The sequence below is a fragment of the Acanthopagrus latus genome, chromosome 17 (genome assembly GCF_904848185.1).
Source record: "Acanthopagrus latus isolate v.2019 chromosome 17, fAcaLat1.1, whole genome shotgun sequence".
In the NCBI taxonomy this organism is placed as follows: Eukaryota; Metazoa; Chordata; class Actinopteri; order Spariformes; family Sparidae; genus Acanthopagrus; species Acanthopagrus latus.
Window position 1 is genome coordinate 30,568,406 of NC_051055.1, and position 12,992 is coordinate 30,581,397.

A 12,992-nucleotide genomic window follows, 5' to 3' on the forward strand; every position below is an offset into this window, starting at 1 on the left:
TGCTGGATGTCACTGATGATTCTCTGTAACCTTTTTCTCATCAGACGACACCTGAAGCCGACGCGAGAGGTTCAAACTGTGAAACGAATCAAAGTTAATGAGGCTGCAAACAGACGAGACATCACACCACCACACCTGTGTGTGTGTGTGTGTGTGTGTGTGTGTGTGTGTGTGTGTGTGTGTGTGTGTGTGTGTGTGTGTGTGATGACTTTGAGGTCTGGACCCCACATGAGGTCACACAACAAACAGATGATTTGTTCCTGTTTAATGTTATTTAAAGACACTGCAGAGACGACAAACCCTGAAGTTAGCACGTTAGCACATTAGCATCTGTCTGGTTCCTCTGTGGGACATTAATGATGATTTATGTTGGAGAACAAAATGTTCAGCTTCACTTCACATTTAACTGAAAACACGTTGAGACGCTGAGACGAAGCGACAGGAAGTTTTTATACTCAAAGCTAAAACCTCATTCTAGAAATATTATTAATATTTTTCTGATTGAATTTTTTTTTAATTCATAAAATAACAACTTTGTTTCTGAAAAGTTTTTTCCAATATCATATTCAAACACTTTTTCTTGCACAATTAAAACTTTATGTTGAAATATATTCATACTGTTTTCATATTATATTACATTTTTCCAGATTTGATCTTTTTTCTTCATAAAATTACAACTTAACTCTTTAAATATTGAAGTTTTCTGATATTATTATTTTTCATCCTTTTAACCTGTAAAATTAAGACGTCATTATTATTATTATTATTATTATTATTATTATTATTATTATTAATTAATTAATTTATTTATTTATTTATTATTTATTATTTTTTATTTTTTCCTCACACTCTGACTTCTCTTGAACACTTCTACTTCTTTCTTTGGTAAAATAACTTCAGACATAAAATATTATATTTCTGACATTATTGTAATATTAAGACATTTAACACTTTTTTCTGATAAAGTTAAAGCTTCAATCATGAAATATCATTTTTTCCTGTAATATTATTTTTCATGGCTCTTCTGGAGTTCTGCTCATCTAAAGTTAATACACAGCACTTCATTATTTTTAATTATGGGGTTTTCTCCAACATTTTCTTTCTGTCCTCATTAAGATTTACTTTAATAATCTTTTTATCCTCTTAAAAGTAAAATGCAAATATAAATGACTTTCAGACTGTCGTGCTGCACTGCTGCGCTCTGAGATCAGGAGGATTTTGGACCTAAAAATACGAGTGCAGCAGAACATCGAGCACGACGATGTTAATGCTGCTGTGGTCTGAGTCAGATTCAGGGTCGACCAACATGTTTCTCTGAATATCAGCTGTGATAAAAGGAACATTTCAACATTTTGTGAGAAAATCACTGAAATCAAATCCACACGGAGCAGCTGAACTGCAAACACGACCGCGAGGAAGCAGAGACACGGAGGCAGCTGCTCACCGGTCACTGTTTTAATTCAGGCCTTCAGGCGTCGCTGTGATATTTGAAAAGAGCAGCAGGACAACGGCCTTTATTACACAGCTGAGTCACAGAGTGATGACAGAAAATATACAACAAGTACTGCCACCAAAATAAAAAACAGCCTGGAGGGTTTAAAACCGACTTCTACACAACGCTCATTACTGCACGTGTCCTCTGAGACGGTGCACAGAGTTCATGTTGTTCACACGGAAACAGAAATATTCTCTCCTCTGAATCCAGAAGCATCAGATCACGTCCACGTTCCAACATTTACAAGTGTTACGTACATTAGTGGTGACAGAATCAGACATTTAAATCCAAAACAGGATGTTTCTGACAACAGTTTATAGATTCAGCTGAAACAGACTCTGTGGTTTATTTGTGTTGTTTCTCAGTGAAGCTCCAGAAGTGTCAGCAGCAGAGGAGATGACTGAATTTAATCCTCCTTTAACGCACTGACTGTTTTTGAGCAGGTCATATTAAATCACTGAATAATCCCTGGTTTGATGTCTGTTGGTGTCACACGTCGTGTCTGTCGATGTACGAGACAGCAGGCAGGAAATGTGATGGACGAGGTTTTAATAAGGATTTCTGCAGCAGGAGCAGGGAGACAGAACAGAGGGATCTCAGACACACAGAACAAAACTCTGGACCTAAATACAAACTAAACTAACGAGGGGACGAGGTGCAGGTGGAGTGAGGCGGTCAAACACCAGAAACAGACAGAGAGCTGCAAAAACACTGCGAGCAGGAAGATGAAGTTCAGGTGTGGAGGTGAAAGCTGACTGGGGGACTCAGGCTGGACTAATTAAACAGATACAAGACGGAAAAAACTCCACAAAAACCCAGAAATCACATAGAAAACACACACAATGTCTTCACCACTGACCCCGAATCAGTTTACAGTCATATCAAAGTTTTATTTCCGCTCAGCTGTGGAGCTCTTCTCGTTTAAAGCTCTTCCAAAAACTCACTTGTGTTGAATGTTTTTTTCTTAACTGATTATTTTTATCGTCAGTGTCGTTAATGTCACGTCTGGTCGCGCTGCAGCACCAAGTCAAACGTTTAGGGTCTCATTTTACTGCATGTTTTAATAAATATAAATGATATTTGTAGCTGAACTCAGACATTGTTACACATCTTTCTGTGAAAAGTGATTATTTGATTACCAGCTGATTATTCCAGTAATTTTCTTCATAGTTAAAGTCCAACATGGAAATAATCTGCAGTAAAATTAAAGTACTTTTACTACAAAAGTAAAGTACTTTTACTGCAGTACTTTAGTCATACAGTAACAGTAATAATCCTTAAGTGACTGAAGAGATGTTTACATGCATCTCATGTTCTGGATGCTGTAACAAACATCTTCATCAGACCTCCAGACGGGTCAGAGGTCAGGCAGCAGTGAACCATCAGGTCCGGTTCTGGTTCTGGTTCTACCACCACAGCTCTTCTCCTCCGCTGCTCCGGGTGCTCACCCTCTCCCGCCCGTGCAGTCTCAACATCTCCATGACGCTCCGGGCATAGGCGTCCCTCAGGTTCACGCTTCCCGCCACACTGGCCCCGCCCACAGAGCCGCGGGCCAGCCTCTTCAGCATCTCGCCCTGCCGCACCGCCGCCTCCTTCATCTTCATGGTGAAGTAGCAGGCGGAGAAGCGCTCGTTGATGATGGCGATGGGGAGCGCCAGGATCAGGATCCCCGACAGGATGCAGAGGAAGGCCAGCAACTTCCCCACGGCCGTGTCCGGCCGGACGTCTCCGTATCCGACTGTCGTCATGGAGGTGGTCGCCCACCACCAAGCGGCCGGGACGCTGGTGAAGGTGGTGGCGGGAAGGTCGTGCTCCAGAGTGAAGACCACCGTGGCGAAGATGGAGATACCGACACCGAGGAAGAGGAGAAGGAGGCCGACCTCCTCGTAGCACTGAGCGATGGTCATCCCCAGAGACTTGAGGCCTGGACAGGAACGAGGACAGAGGAATATTTTAGCTTTAACATTCCCACATTCAGCTCCAAACCACATCCAGGAAGAGGTGTGAAGTCTCACATGTAGCAGATTTAGCAGCCACAATCATGAACTGTGTCAACGTTACATTCCCTAAAAAATAAATGTAATATTTAATGTTAAAAGTCTGTATTTTCTTTCTGTGAACCTGAATTAGACCCAGTGTTTCTCTCACGGCAGCAGTTTGTCTGCAGAGTTAAAACCTCTGTGTGCCGTGACTGACGGCATCGTCTCTACATTTCACTGCCAGGAGAAAATAACAAGTGTCAGAAAAGAGAAAACAGCACATTTATAAATACAGCCACACGTGAGCGTCTGGCAGCGCCGACGTTCACACCTCAGAATGACTTATTCTCCTCCGAGAGACAAAGAAATGAGCTCTGGTGTCGAGTTGAAGGAGGATTTGAAACGAGCTTGTAAGGAGGTTTTCTTTGGTGCGGCTGCACGAAGCTGCAGAGATTTAAGAATCAGAGCAAATCGGCTGTTTGCTTTCATTGTATTCAGAGTTTAAAGTGTGAAAGCTGTTAAAGAATAAATACTGCCTTCATGTGTTGGAGCGGCAGGCGGGTCAGTCGGGTCGCTGTGAGGCTCGGTGTCAGACTTCCTGCTCTTTTTATTTTACTGTGCTGAGCCTCCGTCTGACAGCCAAAAGATACAAAACAGGAGAGTTAAATAAACGTTAAGTCGATGAATGAGAGCTGCAGAATATGTTGTGGAGACGACTTCATCTTCTCCCAGCTCACAGGAACTTTGGACATTTGGATCTCAAGGCTTCAGGAGACTTGGACAAGCTGTTTCTTTTATATTCAAACGTCTTCAGCTACTTCAGGAGAAGAGAGGAGATCAGAGACAGGTGAAGCTCATCAGGACAATCACAAGGGAGGGAAAACTGAATGAAAACATCAGAAAATCATAATGTGATCATGTAAATACTGATCCAGTTGTGATGTGTCCTGCAGGCTGATCACAGCAGACAAGCTTAAGACAAAAAAGTCTCTCCTGACATGTGCAGAACTTGCCTTGGAAACATCATGTTTTTAGGTTTTCTTCAGTGTCACAGTGATCCAGTGATCGTTGTCTGAACATCCACAGATTCAGTGCAAACAGGAAGTGCTAACAGCTGATTCAGCAAAGTTTTAATGAAGTTCTGGAGTATTTTTATCTATTTTGTGGTTGTTTTCCTGTTTTAAAACAAGTCTCCAGCCTACCAAACTTCACCTGACTTTCCATCAGTGTGGACGGAGGAAATGACGACTGAGTTTAAATGTTTTGTGTGGACATTATGATTTGGTTTTTACAGATTTAATGACTGTATTCTTTCAGAGTGTGTGTATGCATGAACAGTTATCATGTGGCTTCCTCTCTTTCTCATTTTCTGCCTCCTCCTCCTCCTCCTCCTCCTCCCTCCATGTTCTCTTTTATTATTCATGAGTTGAGTCCAGGGATCATCATCCTTCCCAGAATCGCACAGATCAAAGCGCTCATACATCCCAGTCTGACACACTCAAACACATACGTATAATCACACACACTCAGTCTCTCTTCCCTCCGTCTCCTGAAGGACTTTGCCAAAATACTTCTTCTTTGTCGTCCTCAGAAAACCTCCCGGCTGTAATCTCACAGCAGCAGCTTCTCACCGAGGAGGATTCAGATTTCTTCTTCTCTCCCTGGATGTTCGCGTCATGTATTTGAAATCCCCTGACAGGCTGAGAACACGTGCCGAGGTAAACCAAGGAAGGAACAAGTCTCCTTCAGCTGCTCATCGTGTGCAAACTCATTGCATACTCGTCCTTTAAGGCTGTTTTTCAACAGTTGACAGGGAAAGTCAAGAGTTTGCAGCGAGATAAAGAGCTCACTGAGGTTAACTAAATGACGTCCAGCTCCGCCCACGCCCCGCCCACGCTCCGCCCACGCTCCGCCTCTTTGCCCATCTCGGATTAGCCTGGAGTCGGGTGGAGTCAGGCGCTGCCAAGATGCCGACGACCTCCAACTCTGAGCTTCATTCTGGCTCCTCAGAAGCTTGTGGGTGACGTCACGGCGGCTCGCTCCAACCTCCGACCTCACAACCAGCACAGTGAGGCTTCAAGCTAAATGCACATTACCATCTGGAGAGCACGTACGTATAAAAACAGTATTAATGAGAACATAAGGTGGACAGTGATTTCATCTACTTACTGTCAACAGCAAGTGAACCCGACTGAACCACTTTGTTCTGATCATACGTGACGTCTAACTCAGACAGCGAGCGTCTCTGCTGTCTTTCATACGCTACGTGATGCTTTCGTAACAGGATACAAGTCAACACACATGATGACTTGAAGCAGTGTGAACTGTTAAACGCTGCTGTTCAGACGTGTTTACCTGTCGAGTGTCGCCCCAGCTTCAACATACGGAGCGACCTCAGCAGCCGGAGGACCTGCACCACGCGGCCCATGTTCTCCAGCTCGGTGCTTCCTCCGTGGAGGTTCTCCACCGCCAGCGTCACGTAGAACGGCAGGATGGCCAGCAGGTCGATCACGTTGGGGATACTTCGACTGAAGCGGCACTTATCCCTCACGCAGAGGAACCGGAGTGCCAGCTCACCGGTGAACCACACCACGCACACGTACTCAAGGGCGTCGAACAGCAGCGGCGCTCTGGTGCCAACGCCACTCACACCCAAGTCCTCCTCGAGGTCCAGCGAGATGAGCACCATGTTGATGACCGACACCACCACGAAGAAGACAGAGAGCGAGCCGAAGGTGCGAGCGGCTCGCGATGAGTCAGGTTTCTCCAGGAGGTCCCACAGGCGGCGCCGGAAAGCCGGACAGGCAGCTCCCACAAAGTCGTCTACGTCGTCCTCGGCCTCGAACTCTCGCTGTATGTCGAGGGTTTCCTTCAGCTCCTTGCGGCGGTAGTAACGTTCGCGGCAGCAGGGGTTGATGCGAAGCTCGTCGATGCCCCAGTACTGGATCTCCTGCAGGAAGGAGATCTCACACAGCTCCTCCATTACATGAAGGTGACCCGTCTGATAGTAGTTCATCACATACCTGTCAGCAGAGATACACACCAGAAGTTATTAATGAGATTCACAGTGAACTCACAACATGGACGCTTACTCTAGCACTCATCTTTTATAGCCCAATTTAATTTAACTGTACAACGTCCCCTGTCCCCTTAATACTCTTTACCTCTATGTCACTTCATATTTTTAATATCACTTTATATTTTCATTCAGTTGTACAAAACGTTTTTATTACTTTAGCTTTTTTATTTTTTATTCCATATTTTTATTTCTACTGTTTCTTTGATATTGTATGTATGTTCAATGTTTGTTATTGCTACTGGATGCTTGAATTTCCTCCGGGATCAGTAAAGTATCTATCTATCTTTTTTTTTGTTTCATGATTTTCTGCAAAGCTCGGGGAGGTTCCTCTCAATGAGTCTACAAGACGAAGCTGAACTCTGACCTCATTTTGAATGTTGAATAAAATGAACATTCATCATATTCGTGATCAGTTCAGAGCAGCTGAGACTTCATCTGCTGTCAGTCTGGTCCACGCTGTGATCTGATCTCAGACACACAAACAAATACTTCTGTCAGCTTAGAAAACAGGAATGCTTACTGAGAAAGAAAGAAAGAAAGAAAGAAAGAAAGAAAGAGACAGTTCCCCTCATGGCTGAGCTCTTCCTTTCCTCATACTGACTTGTCATCACAGTTGAGTTCAGTCCATCAGAACTTCTCCAGGTAACGGGAGCTGACAGCTCACCTGTGCAGACGTTTGAACATCAGGTGCTGCCGTGACTCAAACTAACATTTGACTGGAGGCAGGAACTCAGTGGAGGCATCAAGGTGAACACAGTTCAGGTGCGTCGTGTTATTTTCAGATGTTCAGCCTGAAGCTGATGCACTACGAAGCCACTGACCTACATTTAGGGTTTATGTAAATGTGGTTTTATATGTAGGGTGAAGTTATTTAATTAAATGTGCTGCATGCTGCTCAACACCACAGATCTGGCAGCCTGATCGAGGGGCTAAACTCTCCGTCCTCAGAGTCGACTGCTAGTTGGACAAATCTGACTAATACTTGCACTTTTGCTTTGAAATGACCTGTCAGAAAAATGTAGTTTGTTTTAGATGTTGCTGTCATTTCTCTGGTGAAGTCTCTCAGAGCATGTTGGATGGTCGAACCCCCGTCTGAGACCAAAAGTCTGATGGAAAATGTGCGTATCAACAAACATCATTGTGTCTTCTTTTAAGTCGGCCCTTTCAGTACCACACTGGTTCTGATCAAGATGGATGTTGAGGCACTAAGCTGCCTAAAGGGCGATTTATCCATTTAATTGTACGCTATATTTCAGTATTTAACGTTGCCTCAGACAACAAACAGACGTGCAGTTGAGTGAATTTAGTCCTCAATGAAAAGTGCTGTCTGATGGCAATAACAGCAGCATCCAAAAAACCCAACTATCACTTTAAAGCAGCTGCAGGGAGCTTCCATTCTGTTGATTCTGGCGCCCCCTGTGGACAAAAGCAGTAGGAGCACCACCGCCTCCTGTCATAAACATCTGGATCTGGCTGGTCTATTTGTGTCCATGTTAGATTGATATGTGACAGTGATGAAACTTTCCCGCTCTGTACATTTTTTTCAACAGACTACAGAGCAGCTTCTCACCTCAAGCTGTGAGATATAAATATGAATAAATGGTTTTAAACACCCAGATACGTCTGAGCCAGTTAGATGGTCCTGTTTGCTTATATAGGTCATATAAAGGCGTCAGAGAGGAAGTCTTTTAAATCTGGATGACTCACACATACCTAAAAATAAATCACACAGTTTGTGATGAGAGCTGACACACCTGTGCAGCTTTTTGAAGGGTTTTCTTTGCACTTTATTTCCATGTCGTGCTGGTGTCAGATGGTTTTAACACTTTAAAGACTTTGCACTTTTATTTTGAAACTGTGATGGCCAGATTAGTATATATATATTCCTTGGGGAAGATTTTGGAAAAAAAAGAAAAAAGGCTCCACCTACTGGAAGGTCTGTGAGTTTCGGTCAAAGAAGAACTCGTTCTCCAGGAGGTCGGCGTCGTCGCAGAGCTCCAGCGCTGAGTCTCGGCTGCAGCAGGCTAGTTTCCCCAGCCGGGTCTCCGGGTAGGAAGCCAGCAGCTCCTGCGACAGCACGTAGCGACTTCCCCCGACGTTGATGATGAAGAAGTCGAGCGGGTCTTTGATGCTGGACGCCGCCATCTCGCTGAAGAAAACACTGGAGTCCAGAGACACCGGGGAGGCGCTGCCACTGTAGAGCTCCGCCCCCACCGCAGAGCTCATGGTGGAGAGTCCTGAAGGGTGGGAGGAGTCAGAACAGAAAGACCAGTTCATGTCAAACCCACATTAGAGAAGAGCTACGAACCTTTTCAGCTGTATTTACTGGTTCTTTTTACCAGAGGGGGGCAGAGGAACTCAAGCTGTGACAAGATGATGTGGCTAACATGTTAGCAAACAGCTGATCATCCTATTAGAGTCACTGTGTCAGTCCAGTGTGTAGCTCAGTCCTCAGTCCAGTCATCGGGTGTGTTTGCCTGAGCCCGCTCCCGTGGTTCTGAAACTCATCTGCCAGCCTTGCATTTGGTTTCACCTTCTTCTGCTCTCAGCGCGACATCAGCTCTGCTTAGTTCTGTGTTTGATACGGTGGTGTATAGCTGTAGTTTCTCCAGTAAACACACCGACCTCTCCAGCCTCCGTCCTGGTCCTCTGCTGCTCCTGTAACAGGCCAGGTGAACACAGGGCTGCTAAACGAGCCCAGAGACTCAGCGTCATGATTGGGTTTGACAGGGGCATCCTCGAAAGTGAACCGAACATCTCAAAAGACAAAAAAGCCGTCAGCTGTTACATCCCTTCACACATTTCAAAGACTTGCTTTTTTATGTCGTTGTTTCTTTTGGTCATTTTGTGTCATAATTCCACAGTTAAAGCTAAATGTATTTTAAATGAACCCATGAAGGATTCTCCATTCTTTATTCTTCATATATCTCTCTGCAGTAGCAGTTTTTGTAATACTCATATTGCTGCTGTAACAGATCTGCGGACAGTTTAAAGGAGCTCTTTCAAGAATATCCTCACTGAACCTCAGCACAGAAAGAATGAATCAAAGAGAATCGCAGACAGAAAACGCGGGAGGAAAAAAAGAAAAGAAAACTCAAAGAAGGATCCACGAGATGAGAAACAGACGTGCAGCTGAATGAGATGAAGCCTCTGGCGGTGTCCTACTTCTCGACGATCTCCGGCTGCTGCAATATTTAAATATTTCAGCTGGCTTAGCTAATTAATAGATCTAATGCTACTGTTCCTGTGATCATTCATTCCCTTTTGCTAGGTGTCTCTGTCCAACACTGTCATCTCTCTAACACTTACACTCTGAATGTTACATGAGGCCATTTGAGCAGAGACCGAGGTGGGCCGGCAGACGGACGGACAGAGTTCTGGGTCAGCGCCGTCCTTCTGCAGCTGTTGTGGTTGAAGGGCGGCTCAGAGTCCTTCAGCGGTTCTGGATCATGCAGGTGTTGCAGTGACTCGTCGTCTCAGGGCCACATGTGAGCTGTCGTCAGGGGCCCACAACAGGAGCCTGCGTGTTTGTTTGAATCATTTACACCAAAACATGAAATATGCAGCAGCTCGTCAGCAGCTCGTCTCCGGGGTTTGATTCTGACGTGGTGTGAAACTGATCACTTATAAACGGATCCCTGCCTCATGTGAACGGCGTTAACGACAGGCAGCAATATGAGAGGGGCAGTCTCCAAATCCACGTTGATTTGGGCGTCACATCTGGGTCACATTTTGAAGGTGAGGTTTAGACAAGTTCAAATAATATTCACTAAAAATAAAGATTCCAGGGGTCAAGAACAAACAGCAGCATTCAGTGATTCAAAGAAATTCAGTTTGTTACAAAGTTCCTCAGATCTGTCCAGAGTGAACCCTCTTCACATTCAAATCAATAAAGGATCTCTGACAAAGACAATAAATCCATCTGTTCCTCTGGTGCCAGTCAGCTGATCGTCTTCATCACACAGGAGAAGAGTCTGGAAGTGACGCTGCAGGCTAATGCTAAGCTAGCTGTGCCGTCCTCAGATACACTCGATCGCTTTTGATTTCAATAATCGAAATCGAGAACGTGTTTCAGTCAATGTACGACCAAAATCGTGACATCATTAAATATGAGCCACGGACAGAAAGAAACCCAAATTGTATTTTTTTTTCTCTCCCATTTAATAATAAAGGTTTTATTGGCTGTGATAAAAGACGATTCTTGCTTTAGATCCAGCGCCTGCACAAAGCAAAGTCAATGTTAATGAATAAATGATTAAATAATGTTTAATATTTTTTAATAAAGCAATAAAACAGCTTAAAAAAAGGTGTAACAATGACCAAAAAAAGGCAGTCGAGGTTTCTTATAAGTCTCATAAGCATCCTGTAAAGACTAATACTGACCTTATTATCTGTGAACTCACACTTATTACAACGACCTGAATATAAAACATTTCTGTGATTAAAGACTAAAATGAAAAGAATTTCTTTTTTTTTATTGAGATGTTTGATCTGCTGTTTGCTCGTCTTGTTTTACGTCATACTAAGATGGTTTACATAAGTAAAAGTACTGTGAAAATACTCCAGTACATGCATTCAAATATGCATAAGTAAGTATAAATAATAAAAATGTATCAAAGTATGAAGAAGTACTCACGTCCTCTTACATCTGGTGTTATTAATATCACTGCTGCATTAACGTGTACGTGTCATTTCACTGCTGTACGTGTTTCAGGTTGAGCTCATTTTAACTTTTCATCTGCTGCCGGCTGGTTTCATCTACAGCGATACATCATTTTCTGTAAGATCACCACACGTTTGTGTCGTAGCTGCGCTGTGAGAACAGAGAGTCTCCAGCTGATCTGAGAGGGATTTTAGAGATTTAGAGTTATTTTGTCTTCAGAAGGAGGAAGATTCTCTCAGCATCCTTCAGTTAATCACAAACATTCAGCATCAACACATCTGGAGATGAAACACTGGACACTGAAAAATCACTTGTAACTAAAGCTGTCAGAGAAATGTAATGGAGTACAAGTATACAGTTGTATGAAATGGAAATATTTGAGTTGAATATTTAGTCACATTCTGTTTTCAAGGATTTTTGTTGCTGTTACATGTAGAGAATTGTAATTTTTCAAAATACAATTCTGGACTGATTTCTACTCAAGGCAACACTGACGAATTTTACTGGATTTAATTATCACACATTTAGTATTTACTGCATCTCGAGCCAAAGTTCAGTCAGAGAAATGAGAACAAACAGCTGATATAAAAAGCTGAATCTTACCTGATCTAACTGAAGAAGATCGTAAACATCCAGCTTGGACGATAACTCCACTTTCTCATGAATCCTCAAACAGAGCACGTTGACTTTTTTCTGGAAATGATAACATGATGAGAACAAAGTCAGGTTAGTGTTGAAAATGCAGGAGGAATTGTCGGCATCAGTGCAGAGAGACAGCAGGAGGAGGACACAACTGCTGCTGCTGCACTTGGCGGTGCAGGTTTTAAATGGAGTGGTGGAGGTATGAGAGGTGATGAGTGACACACAGGAGGAGGTGGAGGAGGAGTCTGAAGGTCCAGAGGTGGAGGAGTTACCCTGTTATTAAGTGGTGACACTGCAGGTGAAAATCTATGGTAGATTTTGAGGACAAGGGGTTAAAAATCAAAATCAAAATGTAGAGAATAAAGTCGACATTTAAAGATTAAAGTCGACCTTTAGAGACTCCGTCAAAATGCGAATACAACCAGTGTTGAGGAATATTACTTTAAAAACTTGTTACTCCACCCAGAAAAGTATCACGAGTACTTTAGTGCAACGGTAAATCTCCTTTGCATCTTGATGCACATATCAGTTACACTGTACATGCTGCATGTAACCAACTGTACATGAACCTTTGAACGTTGTTGTCTCTGCTGTAATCTTTGGTAACATAAAATTTCACAGAACGTGTACAACAAAAAGTGATAAAAAGTTCCACAGTCTTCCTTTAAGTAAAAGTATTTAATACAATACTATAAACTCAAGAGTCCTGCATTAAAAATCTTACTTAGGTGAAAGTATTTAACTTTAATCATGAAAATATACTTTAAGAATCAAAAGTCATGTCATGTCATGTCATTGTCCGAACCGCTTATCCCTTTCCATGGGGGTCGAGGGGTGTTGCTGCTGGAGCCAATCCCAGCCTTGTCTCAGGGCGAGGGCAGGGTACTCCCTGGACAAGTCGCCAGCTCATCGCAGGGCCCTCACTGATGAGCCATGTGGGGTTCAGTATCTTGCTCAAAGACACTTCGACATGCAGCCCAGCCCTGACCAGAGCCGGGATTTGAACTAGCAACCTTTTGATCACTAGTCGACCTGCTCTACCCGCTGAGCTACAGCCACCCTAGAATCAAAAGTTAAAAAAAAAAAAAAAAAAAAAGTAGTGCCATCAGTAAAATTATAATTGTTGTAAAGTAC

At 43.3% G+C, this 12,992-nt stretch overlaps 1 protein-coding gene across 7 annotated transcripts; it reads right to left on the reverse strand.

Moving 5' to 3' along the window:
• Positions 1–1,111: 1,111 nt before the first annotated feature.
• Positions 1,112–12,713, reverse strand: kcnv1 (potassium voltage-gated channel modifier subfamily V member 1). Of its 7 annotated transcripts, XM_037074330.1 has the most exons (6): positions 12,664–12,713; positions 11,820–11,909; positions 11,190–11,394; positions 8,484–8,790; positions 5,830–6,497; positions 1,112–3,419 (listed from the first exon to the last, which is right to left on the reverse strand). In XM_037074330.1, the coding sequence occupies exons 4-6, from the start codon at positions 8,777–8,779 to the stop codon at positions 2,902–2,904; spliced, it is 1,482 nt and encodes a 493-aa protein (XP_036930225.1). In that variant the 5' UTR covers positions 8,780–8,790; positions 11,190–11,394; positions 11,820–11,909; positions 12,664–12,713; the 3' UTR covers positions 1,112–2,901. The 7 variants fall into 7 exon arrangements, with proteins under 7 accessions (XP_036930225.1, XP_036930232.1, XP_036930230.1 ...); XM_037074337.1 differs by having other exon boundaries at positions 11,190–11,389; positions 11,820–12,713; XM_037074335.1 differs by lacking the exons at positions 11,190–11,394; positions 11,820–11,909; positions 12,664–12,713 and adding exons at positions 8,893–9,211; positions 9,863–11,129.
• Positions 12,714–12,992: the final 279 nt, after the last annotated feature.